General features: G+C 42.0%; 1 protein-coding gene across 2 annotated transcripts in view; it reads right to left on the minus strand.

The window, feature by feature from the left end:
* Window positions 1-554: 554 nt before the first annotated feature.
* TCEANC2 (transcription elongation factor A N-terminal and central domain containing 2) overlaps window positions 555-23,345 on the minus strand; it is a 37,303-nt gene continuing 14,512 nt past the window's right edge. Inside the window, exons 4-6 of one of the 2 annotated variants that reach the window (XM_058696003.1) lie at window positions 10,454-10,647; window positions 4,616-4,703; window positions 1,851-1,964 (exon numbers count right to left, since the gene is read on the minus strand). In XM_058696003.1, the coding sequence (XP_058551986.1) occupies window positions 1,945-1,964; window positions 4,616-4,703; window positions 10,454-10,647 (302 nt within the window). In that variant the 3' untranslated portion in view covers window positions 1,851-1,944. Of the gene's footprint in view, window positions 1,965-4,615; window positions 4,704-10,453; window positions 10,648-23,345 lie in introns of both variants that reach the window. The other variant, XM_058696002.1, reaches the window with a different exon arrangement.

Genomic DNA, 23,345 nt, shown 5'->3' on the forward strand with positions numbered 1-23,345 from the left:
AGCTTAGGCTGACCCCCAGGCTCCTGGCTAACGTGCCAGTATTGCCAAGTACAAGAAGACATGTTACCTCTGAGATGCGCATCTAGGAGATTCTGTCTGAAGCTCAGGGGTCTGAAGACACAAACTGGAGAGTCATCGGCATATACGAAATGCCTAAGGGCATGCGTGGACGAAATCAACCAGGAAGACCATCTATATCAAGTAGACTTCAGTTTTGGATCTTGAACCTGCCATTCACCATCTGTGTGCAACCCCGAGTAAGTTACCAGCCCTTCTGAGCCTCACTTTCCTCATCTTTAATCAGGTATTAGTTTATTAGTTTTACTTTTTTATTTGGTTTGTTAGGAGTTTTTTAAATGTCGACCACAGTGCCGAGCCCGTGGTTAAGTGCTCGATTATTATTCTAGCTCCAACAGGTATTAGCAGTGGGGAACTGAGCAAGACACTTCTGCCTGGTGAGCCTCAGGGTCTCATCTGCTGCTACTGCTTGGTCGGTCCCACAGTGCCCCGAGGAGTGGTGCTCAGTAAGTAAGTGCTAAATAAATGAAGAAATCTAAAAAACTGAAACAATATTTACTAACGCAACAATGAGAAGGTTAAACAGGATTTTTAAGACACTACATAAACATCAATGTAAATGCTAACAAATTAGCTTAGGAATGGTCTCTAGCACTTAGAAGGTAGACGTTAGGCCCCTCTCTTTTCTCCTTGCTTTTGAACTTAGCCCCTCTTTTTAAACAGTTTAATCTCTTCCTTTCTATTGGCTCCTTCTCTTCAGATTATAAACATGCTCTCATCTGCCCTAACCTAAAAAGCTTTCCTTGGGTATTGCTATCTCCCTCAAATTCTCATCCAGTCATTCTTTATTTTCACCAACTGTCCCCTTTCTCAACCCCAAATACTTTTCAATGAACGGGCCATACCTTTTGTTTCAGGCAAAAAAAAAAAAAAAGTCCCAGTTTATTATGACTTTAAAAGAGCAAATCTCATTTATGTAATTGTTCAAGCAGGCCTGTACAGAGGCATTTCATTTCAGAATATAGATGTGTTTTTTTCTACTGTGGTAATTCATTTCAAGAGGAATTTCATTATGTATCTTCTACGGAGCCCTAAACCAAGAGCCAGCGTATTCAAATAAACCCCAAGGTAGGGGGACGCTTCAGGCCAGTTCCTCATTAGAAGCCTCAGCATGGGGGCTCTGGAGACCAATGCAGAAGGTCTTCCAGGGAGAGCTGAAATGTTCAGATAAGTGAGTTCTGGAAAGAAGGGGTAGTTGGCTGGCTCCAGCAGGCTCACCCCCGGGGTAGAGCAAAGAGAACAGACAGGGGAGTTCTGAGAGGCACCAGAGCTATCTAAACTCAGGGGGATGGAACTGAGTGTGCAGCCACAGTAATTGAGTTTCAGTTACCTGCAGGGTGGCGAAATAAAGTAGTAACTTCATCTGCCTGACATGGGGGAAGTTTAGAGGTGTCCTTGGCGCACTCACAGTGAAATCTGTCACCCTTTCACTGGGTTGGGTGATGGCAACCATACCGCGCTTCCTAGTGACAGCCAGCGCACGTCCCGTGAGGCAGCGCAAGTGCATACAGCTAATGAAGCATCTCCCGCAGGCCTGGCTCCCGGGGCTCTCCGCATCCTCTGTCTGAAGGAATGGCACCATGGGAAAATTTAGCACCACCAGCAGCAGCCATCACCCAAACTCAAAAGAGTCTTTGAATGGCAGAGAGAGGCCCATTTTGCTTTCTGCCCAGCCCAGCTTTGGAACCATCCTCGGGTCATTTTTTGTGGTTCTGTACAAACGTGCCGACTGGCAGCGAGCCGTTCTTCACCTGAGCCCGGATTTCAGCTCGGTGCTTTAATGTGAAGACCAGGGCTCTCACCGTCCGCCGGTATGGTCCATTAATGAGGCGGGAGCAGAGATGAAACGTTTCCCGCTCAATATTTTCAACCAGTAGGTGATCCATCTAAAAAACAGCAAAATTATCAAATTAGGGCCTTGCATTGCATAAGGATTAAAAGCAAGAGAGGCTGGAGCACTCTGCTCAGAGGCCTCCATTAATCAACTGAAATTCAAGGACATCTACTTCCTGTCACAAGAGAAACAGGAAGAGCAAATTAATTCCACCCTAGCAATTAAGGAACAAGGCCATGTGCTTTGTGACAGGGACCTCATTCACAACCCCTGCCGGGTGGTAATATTTGCCATTATAACAGGAAACTGGCCTGAACTAAGCAACGGGTACTGGGCCCTGTACTTTACCAACCAGGAAACGAAGACCAAGGATAATAAATCAGTATAACAGTTTATACTTTTTTTGGTTTGTTTTTTAAAGTGCCTTTTAACCCCTTACAACATTTTAGAAACACCGGGTCTGGGTCCTGATATGTGTGTAGAACAGTTTATAAATCACTTTTCACATTTAATGCTCACAACTCCTGTTACCTCATTTTACAGATGAGGAAAGAGGTTCAAGGGTAAAGAAAGGTTCAAGGTCTCACAACTAAGAGGCAGAGCCGGCACTCTGACCTGGCACCCCTGACCCCAAAGTTCATGATCCTCTCCTTTCACCATACTAACTGCCCCCTTACTTTTGGAGAGACCAGTTGAGTTTGAAGGGACCTCCACGGGGCCAGCTAAGCAGAGTGGCCCTAGCGGATGGGACCTGCGGCAATTCTGGGGTGGTCCAGCTCAGGCCCAAGCCCTCCTGAAGTCACAGACCTAACCAAAGTAGGACAGGTCTGGGTCTTTGTCCACAGTCTGGATCCAGGCCAGACTGGGCTGCTGCTCAGAGACTCCCTCATTACCCTCCTTTCCAGGCCCACCTCCCACTACTCGCCTCGCCAGCCCTGACCGTGGCCCAGCCTGAGCAAGCCAAGGTGCTTTCACATCCCGCTGTGCTGCTCCCCAGGTACATGTTCCCTCAGCAAGGTCCACTTTTCCCAAGAAACATATTCCTATTTGCATGTGAAAACTCAGCTCAAAACCAAAAAGCAAAAAAGCAAATCCTAGCTCAAAGGACTGAAAGTTCTTCCTTGGGTGGCCACAATGTCCCAAGCTTCCTGTAGACACTTTCATAAGATGAATGACCTATTTTCTGAGTTTGTCTTCCCTGAAAACAGGAAACAATTTTCTTTTTCTCACTTCCTTTTTTCCCTTCTCTCCCCACCCTGCCACTCATTCAAATACTTATTCAGCACTTACTATGTGCTAGGCTCTGTGCGTGGGCTGAGGAAAAAGCAGTGAACAAGGCTGACAGTCCTTGACTCCATGGAGAACACAGCCCAGTCGGAGACAAGTAGAGAACAGGATCGTAAGTATACGGAGTATCAGGAAAGAGAACAGGAATGGGTGCTGGGGCGCAGAGCTACAGCAAAGGGTCCCAAGCCAGGAGGGCAGCGCCTGGCTTTGGGAGAGAGTGATGTTTGACCCGAGACTTATCTGGTGAGGTAAAGTGGGCATTTGTTTTGTGAGAAATTCACAGAGCTACATACACATCTATCTTCTGTGCACTTTCCTATATATGTACTACAGTTCTATTTAAAAGAAAAGTTTAAGAAAAAATGTACTAAAAGTAAAAAAGGAACACCTGATATTCGATAAAACATCCTCACATAACAGAGACCGACAGAACAAAACGAATAGAGAAAGGAAGCTTGGGAGAAATAAGGACCAGGCAGAGAGCAGAACAGGACTGAGAGAAACAAAGAGAGAGACAAGGAGAATGACTGTCTAGGCCCAGACGTCTGCCTATGTGTAGCAGACAAAAGATGCTCAGGGAAGTTCGGGATCCTGATGACTATCTCCAAGGCCTGCATTGGAGTGAGTGGTATGGCAACATGGTTCTCCAGAATCCAGACTCCTTGAGCTTCTCGTAGCCTCCTGGGAGGGCACTGAACTAGCCCCCGGCCTGAGGCAGCCCTGGTACCAGACTACTTTAGGAGATGGAAAGGGTAGCTGCTGTTGGCCCACTGTTTGTCCAGCAACATTTGCCAGAGAGGCTGCTCACCTCAGTGTGAGGATGGTCAGTCACTGTTCAGAGATTCTCTTAACATAACAGACAAGAGGAAGTCTTCATTTTCCTTTTTTTTTTTTTTTTTTGAGGAAAGTGGTTGTTGGGGAAGAAGGGTGTATGTGCATTTGCAAAAAGAGGTCATGGCCATTCCATCAAACTGTAATATACATATAAAAAGAACTTTAAGAGTACCTTGAAATTCACATAACTGGATACAACCCATACTTCATTCAGCAAATAATTCCTGAGTCACTACTCTGAGTCCGGCCTGATTTGGGTATTAGAGACACAGAGCAGAAAAGACCTGACCCTGCCCTCCAGGAACTCCCAGTGGAAAAAGGAGATGGCATGTATACAGATAACCGTGGGGCAGTGGACTGTGTGCCATACCAGTGATGTGACAGGGACAGGAAGCAAACACCTAAAGATTCTCATGCATGCTTCTTGTTAAATGGAGGCCAATCACAAGGAGGAAAAATAGCAGTGATATTAAACTGTAAATCATAAGGGAAAAGAATTCATCACACACCCGTGTGTACAAGTTCATTGCCCCAAGTGAAGAGTGTCTATCTTCTAACTGCCTTTGGATATTTCAAACCTACCCAAGTTGTTGAGTCCTCTCCAATGGGTCCTAATTTGGTGATTCAGGTTAAGTCCTTTGGGGTGAAAGGACCGGAGTCTCACTGAGACCTTGAGAAAAAGAGGTTTTGCCATGAGAAACATCCATGTGAATGGAAACGGGAACCAGAATGGGATATATCTGTATGAATGGGAACGGGAACAAGAAACCTAGGGATTTATTTAGAGACCATACCCTTTCTCTTGTGTGTCTCAAGATCTGTCTGGTCTCTTTCTTACATGTTTTTGCTCCTCTCTATTTGCCTTACTACCAATTCTAACCGCTTTATTCTCTCCCCTGTTCTACACATCTCTGCCCACAGCTTCTGTCTGCTCCCTTGTAACTCTTCCAACACCCCTTCTGCTTCAACACTCCTACTGCTGCTTTCTTGCCATTTCCTAGTTCACACTTCTCAGAGACAGAGAATCTGATTTGCCTTCCTTATCTATTTGTACCTGTAAGTTAACTGTGTGTCCAATCCTGGACAAACTGGCTGTAACTAGGGAAGATATAAAATGTGACCATCTAGAGCTGTCTTTCATCAAGGAGTCTGGACCCAGTGGGAAATGGTGCCATAATCAATTAGTGATGTTTGCCACATCCTTAAGCTCTTTAAAAGCAAGCTAAAGGAGGTCTTCTTCAGGTGTCTACCTCAAGTGTAGAACTTCCCACATTGGATTGTGACTATTTATTATCTATCTCCCTCAGAAGATGGTGAGCCCCTCTAGGGTTGTTACCATGTTGGAATTATTCCCGAATTCCTGATGCCCAGCATAGGTGCAGGCACAAAGCAAGTGCTCAGTAAGCATTTGTTAAATGAATATCCTTTTTCCCTGTGTATACTTCCATCCTTTCCTGCTCTTTCAATAATATCCTATGCATAAAAGATGAGATCTGAAATATAATGTTTCTATTTTAATATGTATTTTCTAGTTAGGAAAATCCTATCCCCTTCGACTGTCATCTCTTCCATAAAACCTTCCCAGATTCCCCCATCAGACTTCACTGTTCTGTCCTTTGTGTGTCTACACCACTTGCCAAACCGCTATTCCAGACATATTTTCATCCTGCCTTATATTTAGTCATTTGCAGGCTCTCAGCCAAGAAAGGATAAGCTTTCTTAGCCCAGGAAATGCGACTCATTTATGTTTATATTCTGTCCAGCACCAGCACCAATACTAAACATTTGTTGACTTGAATATCCACTGGGAGCAAACTTCGTATGAGTTTTCCAATAGCTTGACTGGATTTGTACACATCTACCCACACTCCTTTTTGACCACTCGAATACATTTATGAGAGAGCTGGTCAAAGCCAGAGGTGCAGTCTGAGGCCATTAAACAAAGGAAAAACTAACAGTCCCATATGGGGACGTACCCCTGACCTGGATCTCATTAGCACCATCCGACAACCAACTGGGCCAACCGGCCAGTGTTTCATAACTCTTAATGATACGGGCTCACTTTGAGAATCAGGTTCATTTTTTTTTAATGACATAATAGGAAAATGATCACAGGCCATGAGGTAGGAAGGAGAGTGGATAATGAGGAAGGGGAAGTAAGAGAATGACACCACAGGGGACGTTCATATGAGGAAAGATCTAAAAGACAGGGAAGAACAAAGAAGATCCGGAAGGGAGAAGTAAAGGGGAATGGAGCATGGGTCTCAAAAGTGGAGTTTTTATTCATCTATCCCATTATTCCAAGAACAAGGAAACAATCCATAAATCTGGAAAGCGAGACCTGTGTAGAGTAATAAAGAGATGCGCCTTTTGGCTGTGTGTGTATATTCTTCATCTGTGGCTTTCACTACTAAAGGACATGACCCAAACAAATAACACGAGACCATTTTTTCTACAAAAATGTAATGAGTGAATTTGCAAGAACACATACTAGGATCAAATTGTAAAGGCTTTTTAGTCATTGGGCCAGTAACTTACCCAATGGTTTACTACTGGCTGATAGAGTACATTTATGGAGATCTGATGTCTGATTTGAATGCACTCAACATTGGTTACTGTCAAAGACCAGATACTGGATTAGATGGTTCATTGATTCACCCTAATATGGAAATATTTCAGATGATGATAGGTGCTAGAAGTTAACCTTATATAAAAGTGCTTATATTTATATCTTCTGACATACCAAACTGATAAAAATACTATCAAATGCTGTTTATTATGCAAGGAAAACAGATTGATTTTTTTTGCCGAAGGAAGATGGTAAGATGCACATTTTTAATTTTAAAAATTTATTCTTTGGGAGCAAAACCATTCAGCTATGCTTAATCTGATATTTTTTCCAATTACATTGGGAAGCACTAACGAATGTATCACTTTTTTAACTTTGCTTTGTAACACTTGAGTGCTTACCACTTGATGTGCCATTTAAAGGATAATTAATGGATAAACTAAAAGGATAATTATTATGGAGTTTAATATAGCAGGCAAACTGCTCATTAATCCTTACAAGCATAGCTTCGTTATTATCATTTACTTAAAAAGATACCACAGGGAACTGGTATTTACCACCACATTAACTACATATTATATACCCACACTCTATGTTCCTGCAATAATTTTGGCTTATTTAAAAAATAAACTTTATGTAAAATATTAAATAGCAAACCTTGTTGGCTAATCGATACTCTGGAAAATTAGACTTACAGTCTTCATATTTTTTTCTTCTTTCAAGGGTTTAATAGTCATATTAAAACTTCGTTTAGAAGAACTTAAGCAAACTTACAGCATATTAATTCACTAAACTATCAAATTGACATTAAAAATTATAAACATGAAAAAATAAAGATATATAGAAAAGGATATATAAAATGACACTGATATTGATCAAGGTTAAAAGTAAAATGCAAATGTAAATAATCGTCAGTTTTCGGCGGTTATTTAAATAATCAATAAAAGCATCATATGGAACATTTAGCATATGATTGGCTCTTAATAAATATCGTATAATCATCAACTTGCCCAATATTCATTTAAAGAGCTATAATAATTTACCAAACAGGAAATGCACCAAAATGTCAATAAGATTATGTCTGATGGTAGTTCAATGGTGATTTTATTTTTCCTTTCTGCATTTTCTCATTTTCTATCATAAGTTTGTATTAAAAAGCCCAAAACTCTATTTTTAAAAAGTAACATACCACAAGTCCATTTACCTTTCTTTTGTAGATGTATAATTGAGATAGAAAGGTTAAAATATTTTCTCAGAGAATGCAGACCTAGCGTTTAAATCAGACTTTTGAAATTGTTTCTTTTGTTAATAATATTATTCTTATTTATTTTTGAGAGAGTGTGAGTGCGCACACATGCCAGCAGGAGAAGGGCAGAAAGGGGGAGAGGGAGAGGGAGAAGGGGAGGGGGACAAGGAGGGAGAGAGAGGGAGGGAGGGAGAAGGGAGGGAGGGAGGGAGGGGGAGAGAGGGGGAGAGAGAGAGAGAGGGGGAGAGGGAGAGAGAGAGAGAGAGAGAGAGAGAGAGAGAGAGAGAGAGAGAGAGAGAGTCGCAAGCAGGCAGAGCCCAATGCAGGGCTCAATGCCGTGACCGTGAGATCATGACCCAAGCCTAAATCCAGAGCTGGATGCTCAATGGACTGAGCCACCCAGGTGCCTCTCAAATTATTCTTTAAGTATATTTTAATAGGGATATCTTAAGAATAGGAAAAAATATGGATGTTACATCTGATTTTTTGAAAATATTAATTGATCTATAAGATTTGTTTTTGATGATTATGAGCAAAACTACCAGGTGTACCTCAAACTACTAACATTTGAACTCTCAGCTATGGAAACAATACAGATTATGTCTTGCCAATTGATTATATGCCTTGGAACTAAAGGTATGAGTGCTGACATTTTTAAAAAGGGGGAGTAGTGTCTTTTCAATAGAGTCCATAGCAGAGTCCATACCAGAATTTTTGCTTCAGTGGGAAGGGGAAGAATTTTAAGTAGGAAGGAACCAATACTCGTTAAGTGACTTCTAATCATCACATACTATATATACTATTCTTTGTGTGTTTCATTTCATCTTTCCAATAATTATAGGTGATAGGAATTATAATACTCATTTTACAGATAAAAAAGTCAAGTCTCAGAAGCATTAAGGGATTTGCCTACAGTGACACAACCAGTTCCTAATAGAGCCAGGGTTTTAATCCAGGTCTTGCTAGTCTTTCTGCAATACTATCTCCCAGAATGTTTACAAATTCAGAATCCTTAAAGAAAGCCCAGGTAGGGTTGGGGGGTGGGGATGAGGGGAAAGTGGGTGATGGGCACTAAGGAGGGCATCTGTTGGGATGAGCACCGGGTGGTTTGTTTGGGTTTTTTTTAATATGAAATTTATTGTCAAATTGGTTTCCATACAATACCCAGTGCTCATCCCAAAAGGTGCCCTCCTCAATGCCCATCACCCACCCTCCCCACCCTCCCACTCCCCATCAACCCTCAGTTTATTCTCAGTTTTTAAGAGTCTCTTATAGTTTGGCTCCCTCCCTAACTTTTTTTTTTCCTTCCCCTCTCCCACGGTCTTCTGTTAAGTTTCTCAGGATCCACGTAAGAGTGAAAACGTAAGGTATCTGTCTTTCTCTGTATGACATATTTCACTTAGCATAACACTCTCCTGTTCCATCCACGTTGCTACAAAAGGCCATATTTCACTCTTGGTCATTGCCAAGTAGTATTCCATTGTATATATAAACCACAACTTCTTTATCCATTCATCAGTTGATGGACATTTAGGCTCTTTCCATAATTTGGCTATTGTTGAAAGTGCTGCTATAAACATTGGGGTACAAGTGCCCCTATGCATCAGCATTCCTGTATCCCTTGGATAAATTCCTAGAAGTGCTATTGCTGGGTCATAGGGTAGATTTTTAATTTTTTTTTATTTATTTTTGGGACAGAGAGAGACAGAGCATGAACGGGGGAGGGGCAGAGAGAGAGGGAGACACAGAATCGGAAACAGGCTCCAGGCTCCGAGCCATCAGCCCAGAGCCTGACGCGGGGCTCGAACTCACGGACCGCGAGATCGTGACCTGGCTGAAGTCGGACGCCCAACCGACTGCGCCACCCAGGCGCCCAAGATTTTTAATTTTTGAGGAACCTCCACACTGTTTTCCAGAGTGGCTGCACCAGTTTGCATTCCCACCAACAGTGCAAGAGGGTTCCCGTTTCTCCACATCCTCACCAGCATCTATAGTCTCCTGATTTGTTCACTTTGGCCACTCTGACTGGAGTGAGGTGATATCTCAGTGTGGTTTTGATTTGTATTTCCCTGATGAGGAGTGACCTTGAGCATCTTTTCATGTGCCTGTTGGCCATCTGGATGTCTTCTTTAGAGAAGTGTCTATTCATGTTTTCTGCCCATTTCTTCACTGGATTATTTGTTTTTCGGGTGTGGAGTTTGGGGAGTTCTTTATAGATTTTGGATACTAGCCCTTTGTCTGACATGTCATTTGCAAATATCTTTTCCCATTCCGTCAGTTGCCTTTTAGTTTTGTTCAATGTTTCCTTTGCAGTGCAGAAGCTTTTTATCTTCATGAGGTCCCACTAGTTCATTTTTGCTTTTAATTCCCTTGCCTTTGGAAATGTGTCAAGTAGGAAATTGCTGCGGCTGAGGTCAGAGGTTTTTGAGCACTGGGTGTTGTATGGAAACCAATCAGACAATAAATTATATTTAATAAAAAAAAAAAAAAGAAAGAAAGCAAGCCTAGGTAGAATAAAGCCAAAGCACTAAGACTATGAAAGATCATTATGAAAATGTGAGGCTCGTTTACCTAAGAGAATCACATTCCAACCAGGAGACATTACCTCTAATTCCAAGGCTTCTGAGAGTAATTTCTGGGCATTTTTCCTGAATGTCTCAGTTTTGGGGTCACTTCGCACTTCAATAGAAGGTCTATCTAAATGTTTTTCAATGAAAGTTCTCCACTCAGTGTAAACTTCTCCAGCAAGACAAGCCACTTCTGAATCTGAGTGCTGACGCATCTTATTCACAGTGTGACCTGAAACAAGAGAGGAGAAACCAAAGGAAAGGTTGTTCTGTTTTCTACTGAAAACTACAGGACTAGAGGGACTGATGTGTGACATGCAGAAAGTCATTCACATACCTAAGGATGTAAAGCCTCTTGTGCAAAGGAAGACCCATTTCTCAAAGGCTGAGATAACCAGATAATCATGGCAGGAGAATCACTAGACTTGCCAATGCAATAAGTCATAAAATAGAAGCATGATCAATAGATACTTAAAATGGAACAATTAAAGTACCAACTCCTTAATTCAAAAATTGCAATAAAAGAAAATGAATTAAGCATTTGTCTTGTCTTTTTGGTACATATTATATTTCAGAACAACCAAATAGCCCTAGTTATTGAGGGAATGTTCTTTATTCAACTAAGAAGTGTGAAAAGATTGACAGAATTTTTAAAAATTTCATAGCCCATGATGAAATAATTCATTCAGGTGACAAGCATCAGTGGATGAACTCATTCGATGAAAGGCTGACGGGGAAATTTATAATGGAGGGCGGAGCTGTCAATGCCTGAACCACTAATCAATCTTAGTGCCCCGAAGAGTGCGGCTATCGGACAGAGGTAGCACTTCACAGCCCTACCTATGAGTAGTCCTGCACCCTCCTCCCAAAGAAAACAGGAACCAGAATCCAACTAGTTATTCAAAGCTATCTGGCTAATAGAAAATATGAGAGGCAGCAGAATAAGTTAAATTATAGTAGGAGGAAAAAGACACATCCTGAATGTGGGACAGACATTCTACAGGACCACAGACCTGATTTCCTCAATAGTCAATGGCATTTTTATTTTGTGTTATAATTAAGTTTTTATTTGAGTGTAGTTGACACACAATGTTACATTAGTTTCAGGTGTACAACATAGAGATTCCACAAGTTTATACCTTATGCTATGCTCACCATACAATGCTATGACAGTCCCATTGACTATATTCCTTCTGCTATGTTTTTCATTCCTGTAACATATCATTCCATAACAGGAAGCCTGTATCTCCCACTTCCCTTCACCCATTTTGCCCATCCTCTACTCCCCCCCTCCCCTGGTAGCCATCGGTTTATACTCTGTGTTTACAGGTCTGATTCTGGTTTTTGTTTGTTTTTTATTAAATATTTTATTTGTTAAGTAATCTCCATACCCAATGTGGGGCTCGAACTCATGATCCTGCAATCAAGAGTCACATGCCCCGAAGACTGAGCCAGCCAGGTGCTCCTGCTTATTCATTTGTTGATTTTTTTTTTTTTTTTAAAGGGAGTAACGTTATGGACTGCTATAGATTAAGAGTCTTTTGAGCTCAAACTACCACATGCAATGTGTGATTCCAATCCTGACTGCAACAAATCAACCAACTATTAAAAGAGATTTTGAGATACACAAGGAATATGAATATACACTAGATATTAAATTATACCAAGAAATTACTATTTGTTAGGAATGATAATGGCACTGTGGTTATGTAAGAAAATATCTGTATCTGGGGTGCTTGGGTGGCTCAGTCAGTTAAGCTTTCGACTCTTGATTTTGGCTCAGGTCATGATCTCATGGTTTGTGAGTTCAAGTCCCACACTGGGCTCTGTGCTAACAGCGCAGAGCCTACTAGGGATTCTCTCTTCCCCTCTCTTTCTCTGCCCCTCTCCCCTGCTTGCTCTTTCTCTCTCTCAAAATAAATTTTAAAAAAATTAAAAAAAGAAAATTTGTATCCAAAAAATATAGGAAATTTTCAGAGATGTGTACTGAAGTCTGTAAAGCTGAAATAATAAGAGGTCTGGGATTCTGCTTTAAAATACTTCAGCAACAGCACAAAAACACGAAAAAAGGAAAGATGAAGTAAGTGGGACCATATCTTTAAAAAAAAATTTTTTTTTTTGGGGCGCCTGGGTGGCTCAGTCGGTTGGGCGTCCGACTTCAGCTCAGGTCACGATCTCGTGGTCCGTGAATTCGAGCCCTGCGTCGGGCTCTGGGCTGATGGCTCAGAGCCTGGAGCCTGTTTCCGATTCTGTGTCTCCCTCTCTCTCTGCCCCTCCCCTGTTCATGCTCTGACTCTCTCTGTCCCAAAAATAAATAAACGTTAAAAAAAAAATTAAAAAAAAAATTTTTTTTTGATTTGTTTATTTTGAGAGAGACAGAGACAGTGCAAGTGGGGGAGGGGCAGAGAGAGAGAGGGAGAGGGAGAATCCCAAGCAGGCTCCACGCTGCCAGCAGAACTGCCCAAGGCGGGGCTCAAACTCACAAAACCATGAGCTCATGACCTGAGCCAAAACCAAGAGTTGGACACTTAACTGACTGAGCCACCCAGGTGCCCCAGGACCAAATCCTAACAGTTACTGAACCTGGGCGAAGGGCATATGGGGGTGTGTTCTATGATTTTCTTTATTTTTATGTATGTTTGAGATGTGCATAATAAAAATGGAAAAAGAGGGAAAGGATCAAAAATATATCAATATGCAAAAGTACTCAAAAATAATTACACAGAAAAGCAAAGAAATCAACTAAACACTTAGATTTAAAAACTTAAAAAGTAGGGGCACCTGGGTGGCTCAGTTGGTTGGGCGACTGACTTCGGCTCAGGTCATGATCTCACAGATCGTGAGTTCAAGCACCGCGTCGGGCTCTGTGCTGACAGCTCAGATTCTGTGTCTCCCCCTCTCTCTACCCCTCCCCTGCTCACACTCTGTGTCTCTCTGTCTCTCAATAATAAATAAACATTAAAAAAAATTGTTTTTAATAACAAATAAAAACAAAAAGTAGAGGGGCACCTGAGTGGCTTGGTTGATTGAGCACCCAACTTCAACTCAGGTCACGATCTCATGGTTTCATGGGTTCAAGCTCTGTGTCAGGCTCTGTGTGCTGCTTGGGATTCTCTCTCTCTCTCTCTCTCTCTCTCTCTCTCTCTCTGCCCCTCCCCCATTCACACTCACTCTTGAAATAAATAAATGATAAAAAAAATTTTAAACACTTAAAAAGTAGACAAATATTAGCTATATTTAAAAAAAATCAATTGCTTTCTTACATCTGCAATAGCTAGTCTGAATACATTAGGGAGAGATTCTGCTTAAATAAGTAAAACCATAAACCACTTAGCAAAAGATTAACAAGAGTGGGGTACCCTGTCTTCGGGCATGTCATCTCTGATTCCAACGGCCCCAACTGGCTTCTCTGCCTAAGTTTCAAACCCCTTAATGGCATCTCCCACACTACAGCCAGAGTGGCCTTTTTAAAACCTAACTATTCTTTCTTTCTTTTATGTGTATTTATTTAATTTTGAGAGAGAGAGGGAGAGAGAGAGAGTGAGCGAGCAGGCAAGGGGCACAGAGAATCCCAGGCAGGTTCAGCAGAGCCCGATGTGGGGCTCGAACTCATGAACTCATGATCATGATCTGAACTGAAATCAAGAGTTGGACGTTTAGCCAACTAAGCCACCCAGGCACCCCAAAACTTAACTGTTTTCTGTTTTCAGGATATTTTTTCTAAAACATAAATCTGACCATTTCACTCCTCCACTTACAGCTTTCAATCCTGTATCCAAACTCATATCTTGTCACACAAGTCCTTTCACAATCTGTCTCCTCCCACCTACTTTCCAATGAACATTCAGTCTGCCTGGAATACTCTTGCTTCCCTCTATCTGGTTAACTTCCCTTCTGCCTTTAAGACTCAGTTTAGGAGTCCCCTACTCCAGGAAGTCTTCCTAACACCCCCCAGTCTTGGTTGGTGCCTCTCCTCCCCTGTGCTTCCTTAGCACCTTGTGCTTCTGTTCCCAATAATTGTCACAGTAAGTTGTAATCATCTGGTCAGCTATCTCTCTTGCCCACCAAAGACAGCTTCAGGGCAAGAGCTGTGACATGTCCATCTTTGTCTCTCCAGCAGAGAACACAGTGGCAGAAGGTAGGGGTTGGCAGAGTGGGTGTCCAGTAAATGTTGGTGGAATGAAACACCCATATAAAGAATGTATTTTTACTAAAATACATGAGAAAATGTGAACGAAAGGGGAAAATGTACAACGTTGTAAAATAGAAAGATCAGCACAAAGAGAAACAAGTAAGACACAGTCCTTGGAATTTAACCTACACTCACTCTGCCAAAGTGTACAAAGATGATACGTGTGCAAAAATACCCTTATAGGTACTGTGATAGTGAAAAGCTAGAAACAATGAGAAGTTCATCATTCAGGGTCCAATTTGTTAAATAAATTATAGTCCACTTGAACAATGAATACTTTGCAGCCATTAAAGACTGGAATAGCTCTACATGTAGTAACATGGAAAGATGATTACTTTACTCAGGTTCTCAGAAGAGCACGCACAGCATGAGCCAATATTTACTTTTACAATTATATTTGTGTATACGTATAAGCACACATATTTGTTTATATGCAGGGACAAAGTCTAAAGAATTTATAATGAAATTATTAACCGGGGTCTCCTCTGAGTCATACAACTGAATGCATCTGTGCAGTTCAGCTCAGTCTCATGGGTTGGCTCAGCCTGTAAGCAATCCTAACGACATGGTTGTGTTGTACTAGAGGTGCATTCCGGTTTCTTCGGAACACAGATCCTTCTCTTCATGTGTCCCCCTTCTTATCCCTTTCTCTCTCCAAGAAAGACACTGTTGATCAGGCTTTACATGTGAGCAATGAAGATGCCGAAGTCCCTCAAACAGCGTCCCTCTGCTTGTCAAATCCAATGGACCTCCTCCATCCTGACGTAACTTGATGCCTCTGTGGCCTCTGATATTGTTTTCTGTCTTCTGAAATATTCTCTTCCACCACCTTTTGAGACACCACCTGTTACTGTTCTTTCTCTCTCTTCTGCTGGCTGCATATGCCTTACCCAAACTTTAATTATCAGTGAACCCAAGCTGGGGCGTTGTCCTTGGTCTCTTCTCTTCTTTCTCCACCTGCTCTCCCTGAAGAATCTTACCCACTCCTGTGGTCCAACTACCATCTGCAAGCAGATGACTCCCAAGTATTAGCCCAAAGGCTCCCACTGACACCAGTCTCCTACTGGACACCTCCACTTGTTTATTTTGCAAGTACCTCTAACTCAACATTTCTAAATGGAGAATGGAACTCACTATTATCCCCCCTCAGTGTCCTGTACTTGTCCCTCCTGTACTTGTCATACAACAGCACCACCACTCACCCATCATTTCGGGCTCCTTAACATTTTTTGTATCTTTCCCTTTTCTTCCTCACCGCTACCTTAATCCAGGTCCTCATCACCCCTCCACAGGTCTACTGCAAAAATGTACTAACCAATCTCTGTCCCCAGTTTGGTCTTCTCCAACTCAATCTCATTACTGAAGTCAAAATAACCTTTTACAAACACAATGTGATCTCATTACTCCCTTACCAAAAGTCCTTAAATGGCTCTCCTCACTGCTCTCAAATTAATTCCTAAGTATAACATCCAAGCTCTCGATGACTTGGAACTTCCCCGGCCTTACCTCTCACCTTTTTGCCCTCTTTCCTCCCTCCCAGCCCTCTTACCCCTTTGCCTCCATGAGCTAAGTTCTGGCTAAGGAGAGCAACTTGCACGTCCTTATTTTGGGTCAGGCTGTCTGGCTTTCTTACATTTCTGTGCCTTAGCTCACACTGTTCCCTCTGTCTACAAGGTTTATTTTTTTTTTTTAATTTTTTTTTTTCAACGTTTTTTATTTATTTTTGGGACAGAGAGAGACAAAGCATGAACGGGGGAGGGGCAGAGAGAGAGGGAGACACAGAATCCGAAACAGGCTCCAGGCTCCGAGCTGTCAGCACAGAGCCCGACGCGGGGCTCGAACTCACGGACCGCGAGATCGTGACCTGGCTGAAGTCGGCCGCTTAACCGACTGCGCCACCCAGGCGCCCCTGTCTACAAGGTTTAAATACTCACCTTCCCCTCTAAACTGTAAACATCTTGAGGGCAGGACCCCATACGTCACTCCAAGTTATATTGCCAGCTCTTGGCATAGTGACTAGCACAATAAGTGTTTGCTGAACTGAATCAAACAGTTAAATAAAAACCACTTACATTTGGCTTTCAAATTGCTTTTGTACTAACATTTGAATATGGATGCAGTTGATTGGGAAAATCACACAACTGCAAACAAAATAACGGAACTATACTATAAAGAATGGAATCCAAAAGCGCTGGGAAAATGAAAAGTTTCTAATTCTTACTCATTGTTAAGAATTCTTCCTACTCCAGATTGTATATGAATTATCCTCATTATGTAGTTATTTCATTTTTATAACTGAACAACGAAGTAAAAACTATTCTATCTCCTTTTCCAAATGAGAAAAGGAAGCTCAGCAAAGTAACTTGCCCAAGGCCTCACAACCAGTAAGTGTATGAGCCAGGATGTGAACACACACAGCCTGACTCCAGAGCCTGCACACTTAGCCGCTTATACCCTGTACTTCTCTGTATTAGGGACTGGCACATGGGGAGTGTTTGATATAATGTAGTTCACCTTCTGGATATTCCCAAATCAGAAGAGCACAGGTCTTAAGAGGTGGCCAAAGGGCAAAAGGCTTTGACTCTCAGGCCAGGCCAGTGGGGTCACTGCTTCTGGCCTGTAGGAGGCAGTATACCTCACAGATGCCCCATAGGAACCCCACCCAGACTGGTCAGGAGGTATTGCCAACACCAGCCAAGCCCTTCTGGGAAGGGTAGCACTGTAAGGGAGCCCAGGAAGATCCAAGATTTGTCACCAAGAGGGTGACAGCAGGAAAGGCAGTCGGTCCGGGGCAGGAAAAGAGAAGAGAGGGGGTCTAGGAAATCTTCTAGGACAAAAAAAAAAAAAAAAAAAAAAAAAGACAAAATAACAAATTTTAGATCATAAAGGGAATTTCATGGTAACAATGATGACAGTTAGTCACTGTGCTAAATGCTTTACCTACCTTAACTCACTTAAGCGTTGGAACAACACTATGAGGTAGGTGCTGTTAGGATTCACCATTTTACAGGTAAAGAAACTAAGGAACTGGAAATTAAGTGACTTGTGGGACACCACAAGTAAGAAGCAGGACCAGGTTTCAAATGTAGGCAAAGTGGCTCCAGAGCTCACGCTTTAATCCTATACTCTTGTCTCTGGTAATGATACAGTCCTACCTCCTCCTGACTGAGATGAAAAAATATGAGGCTCTGTGACCTTACCCCAAGGTCACAAGTTGGTCAGTAGCTACATCAAGGAAGTTTATGATCTGCAAAGTCATTATGTGCTCCATGAAGTTTATGTTTTAAAGCAAGCAGGGGCGCCTGGGTGGCGCAGTCGGTTAAGCGTCCGACTTCAGCCAGGTCACGATCTCGCGGTCCGTGAGTTCGAGCCCCGCGTCAGGCTCTGGGCTGATGGCTCAGAGCCTGGAGCCTGTTTCCGATTCTGTGTCTCCCTCTCTCTCTGCCCCTTCCCCGTTCATGCTCTGTCTCTCTCTGTCCCAAAAATAAATAAAAAACGTTGAAAAAAAAAAAAAAAATTAAAGCAAGCAGTGCTCCTGGCTGGTCTTATGATCTAAGTCCAGTCCCCTAGGTTTAAGGGTAGGGGGTTTCTGCATCCCAACACATTGTTAAGACGAATTCCCTGCAGGAAGCAGTCTTTTTGCTCATTTGGCAAACATTACCGAATACAAAGTATATACCAGGTCTTGTGCTAGACCCTGGGATAGAATGCTGAATAAGACAATCCTGTACTCAAGGAGCTCTAGGTAGGTCTAAGCCTAGGAGAAGACACCTAAACAAAACAAAATACAGAAGTATTACAGGCAGTTCCAGGGTCCTAAGAAAGTATTGAAGGGGAAACCCAGGGGGGTCAAAAGGACAGAGGAGTCAATTCAGCTGGCAAAGGGGAACACCATGAAAAGAGGTAATTCTCGTCTTGAGTCTCGACAATGACTCAAGAAGACAGGACTCACATGAGAAGTACAGTGAACGAGAACATAGAACCTGAAATAGCATGGCATAATTTAAGGGCTGTGGTAAGAAAAATAATGATTCCCAAGGATATCCATGCCCTAATCCTCAGAACCTGTGAATATATTACCTCACATGGAAAATGGGACTTTGATGAGATTAATATTAAGGACCCTGAGATGGGGAGATTAGCCTTAATTATCTAAGTGGGCCCAATATACTCACATGGGTCTTTAAAAGTAGAAGAGACAGAAGGCTTATGTTGGGGAGGTAAGTGTAAGAATTCGACCCACAACTGCCAGCTCTACAGATGAAGGAAGGGAACCATGAGCCACAGAATGCAGGTGCTTCTAGAAAGTAGAAAAGGCAAGGAAACAGATTCTCCCCTAGACTATCCAGGAAGGAAGACAGCCTTGTCAACACCTTGATTTTACCCAGTGAGACCTGTCCTGAACTTCTGACCTATAAAACTATAAGATAATAAATAAATCTGTGTTTCAAGGTTTTCAACCACTAATTTTGTGGCACTTTGTCATGGCACCATTCAATGGAAAATGAATACAGGAATCTATAAGTACTTCAAGATTGCTGAAGCAGTGACAATCTATGGGACAAATCGAAAAGAAAAGGTCATTTGGAAGGTCTTTACCACTAACTTATTCCATAACCTCTATCAAGTTAAATCGCACACCCATTCATTGACCCACTCACTAACTCACTTATTCATCCAACCAACATTTTTAGCTTCACATAGAAGACTGTTTCATCTGGGTCTCAAGTGAAGGAAAAGTAAGAGTTCACCAGGGACAAAGGTGCGTCTTTAGGTTTCAAGAGGTGGCATGACATGGCGTAAGTACATCAGAGCTTTGTCACTTATTATTTGGTTTTCTGACCTAGGGCAAGTTCCTTCAAACTCTCTAAGCTTCAGTTTCCCATTTGTAAAACGGAGAAAATCATAACGTTTCCCTCACACACTTGTTAAGTGGATCAAATGAGATCATAGATCGGAAAGTACTTTGGAAGTACAGGGTTTTTTGCTGTTGTTAACCAGTCGTGAATGAAAGTAAGACGTCTCTGAAATCAGATCAATAGGACTGACATAAAACTTTCCCCAGAATATTCGTGTATACAATATGAAAAAAGGGGAGCATGCTTGCTCACTCCACGGCCTTACGAGACATTTACCCAGTACTCCTTGCCCACTTATTTCCTCTATAATAAAGGTATCCAGTCACAGAGCCCTTAATTAAGTGCTAGGTCCAAAGGCTTTTGTCCAGCCAGCCCTCGACTTCCCAGACCACTTGAGAATAGTGAGGGCACACATTTCTCCTGCCTCTTAAAACACTCTCTTCCTGGGCCTGCACATCACTGTACTGCCCTGGCTCTCTCCCTCCTCCTTCTTAATTACACCTCTACCTCTTCACTGGTTCCTCTTCCTCCTCCCGCTTCCCCTCCACAGACATTCGCTCAGGTTCAATCCTTCACCCCTCTAATCTGTTCTTTTACTCAGAGAATTCATCCACTTAGGTGACTTTAAGCAAATATTTCCAGGCAGATGAACTTCCAAACATGTATTTTTAGTCTTAAATCTCTCATCTGCACTTCAATCCCACATCTCCGATTGCCTGTTGGACATTTCTACCTAAGAGAGTTTACATCAGAGCAAAATCCAAGAGATGCTGACTAAAATGGGAATACAAGGAGAAAACTCTCAACTGGGGTACATAAGAAATGGCACTAAATTCTGACTTAACAGAGGTGACTTTGAGCAGATGGCAGAACCCATAGAAATGCTCCAATAAAATAAAGGCACATATGGCTGGGGTCCAGGGCACAATGACAGTCTGTCTGCTAACCAGGAAAGAATGCTGCCCCAAGAGACCTGGGTTCTCATTACATTGCTAGTGCTAACCTCGCTAAGTGGCCCTGGATAAGTCACTTCATCTTCCTGGGTCTTAGTTTCCTTCTTTACAAATTCAAGTAGCTAAACGGATTTAAAAGTGTTACAACATTGACATTTATAGAATTCAGAAATAGATAACAAAAATTAAAAGATCTGAACAGTAAACAAAGAATACAATTCACAAAGAAAAGAAGAGAGTGCCTATAAACACAGAAAACAATTCATTCTATGCAGCAAATGAAAAACAAGATGCTATTTTTACCCATTAAATTAGTAAGATTTTAAGAAAATGGCAGGAATATAAACTGGAACATTTCTAAAAGTCTAAGATTCAAAAATGAATCAGGCTAGGAGATATATATGCCCAAGAATTACCTGAAACAAGGCCTCAGTTAAGCTGAAGTGGACAAGCTCTTTGGGTAGGTACTCTAAAGTCCCTTCTGTTTGGGGAAAGGGACAAGGACTGAAGAAAGAGAGAAGGGCAAGAAACAGGATATACAAAGCTAGAAAGAGCCATGGAGGGAATCCTTGACCCTGTGGTTTTCACTGATTTGATGAACATATCCTGAGCTGCTGCTATATGCCACACTAATGCTTGAAAAGCACTGGTGAATAAAATAGCATGGTCCTGCAGGCACAGAGCCGCGATTTAGCAAATAAAAGACAAAGAAGCCAAAAAATGAGCTAATTATAAAGTCAGATAAGGCATATGAAAGAAATAAACATATAAAATAACAGACACAGAATGGGCAACAGGTTCAGTGCCATTTATGTCAACAGAAAAGAGAGTAATCAATGGTCTCAAGTTCACAGATCTGGGAAGATAAGAAATGAGACAAGAGTATTGGATCTGGGTAGAAAGAAATCACTCGTGTCCTGTGAGGAAAGAAGAGTGGTGTAGGAGAAGCCAGGATGGAAAGGGTTTAATGAAGGAATGGGAGGGGCGGGAATGGGAGTTGTGAATGCGTATCAATCATTTTTAAAGGAATTTGGCTATAAAAGAGAAACAGGTGCCTGGAAGACGCAGCAGACAGTTAAAGGGGAAGATCTGAGTGTGTCTGAGGGCAGATAGGATGAGCTGGAGGAGAGGGTAACAAAGCGAAAGGCATGTTGGCATCCTCATTCCCTATCACTTCCACAGTCAGTCCCTGCTAAGCCCAGTCCGTTCGCCCAGACCAGGTTCCCTCTATGAACCTGTCACTCCGCAGGCTGGCTTCTCTCCTGTTCCAAAAGTCAGAACTTTCTTCCATCCCACATTTCTTTTCTGATACTGCTGCCTCTCTTTTCTTTCAATACAAAATTTTTTAAAAGGGCCAGTTTCATTTCCTTACTTCTTCCTTACTCTTCCCGTTTCTGCTCCTAACCTTGCCTTTGAAGCTGTCTTCATCAAAACTGTTAATGACCTTACTTTGCAAAATCTAATAGATTTAGCTTATTTGGCCCTTTGACAACAATGGACATACTGACACTACCCCCCCCCCCCCCCCCCCCCCCAGCAAATGCCCACTCCTTCCCACTGCATGACAGCATTCCCTCCTGTTTTCCTGGTCACACCATCACAGTTTCCTTCTACAAGTCTCTGAAATACTGGTGTGCCTCAGGATTTTGGACTTGGCTCTTAGCTTTTCTTATATACTCTCCCCGGGCAAGCTTATTATTTCTGTTGCCTCGGTTTCTAGCTATATGCTGATGATGACTCTCAAGTGTATATTTATAGTCTCTCCTTAGCTTCAGCCTTGTACATCCAACATCTTGTTGGACATTTCCTCTTGGATGCCCCACAGTATATCAAATACAGTAAGTCTAAAATGGAACTTGTTATTCCCCCCATCTCTATGGTAATAAGTGGTACTGCCATCCACCAATTTGCCCATATGAGAAGTCTGGGCTTCAACCTTCATTCCTTTATCTTCATTCCCAACATCCAATCAATGTCTACATCCTTCGGATTTTAATCTCTTGATTCCAACCACACTTCTCCATACCCACAATGACTATCCGATCCAGGTCACTCTCATTTCTCACCCAGACATTTCAATTGCATCTTAACTGGCCTCCCTGCCTCTAGGTTTGCTTTTCTCCAACACTCTTCTGGTAGACAGATTTCCCTAAAACGCAAATCTGAATATGTCACTCCTCCATTCAAAACACTTCGATGCAACCACTTTTTATCCTTAAGAACTCAGGCTTTACGATGGACTAAAGCTACCCTTGCACTGCAATACGCTAGATAAATTCTGGACAAAAGTCACTTCATTCCCTCAAAAAAAGTAGACAGAGGCTAAAGAAGTAGGGTTATCCTAAGGGGTGATGTTAACAGCGATGTTACTAAAATACTTAGCTTTGGGCCCATGGTGAAGTGGGAGAGTTAACCAGTTAGTTGGACTCTGATACTGGGCTGGGATCTTTGCAAGGTGTGCTAAAGTACTCCAGGTAAGAAGTGGTCCTTGACAACTGGCAGAAAGAATAAAAAAAAAAGTGAATCCCCTCTAGAGATAAGCTCCAACTTAACCCCACAGAATTTCCATGGATTAAAAGAAAAGAATGAGCTCACAATTAAACATCAACGAGCACATGGAAAGGCAAGCACCATAAGACTTAGAAGAAACAAAGATTTAAACCCCCAAGGACTATAAATATTAGAATAGTCAGATGAAGTATACAGAAGAACCATACATTAATATTTAAAGAAATCAAAGGCACTATCACAAGGATGTACAAACAATATTTAAAAGAGACAGATTGGGGGGAAATTTTATAAAAATGTAAAACAGTTTTTGAAACAAAAAACTCAGTGAATGGGTTCAACAGCTGATTAGAGTGAGCTGAAGAGAGAATTAATGACTTGGAAGATATATATCTGAAGAAATTTACTGGAATTCTAT

This window comes from Neofelis nebulosa, chromosome 2 (genome assembly GCF_028018385.1).
Source record: "Neofelis nebulosa isolate mNeoNeb1 chromosome 2, mNeoNeb1.pri, whole genome shotgun sequence".
NCBI lineage: Eukaryota > Metazoa > Chordata > Mammalia > Carnivora > Felidae > Neofelis > Neofelis nebulosa.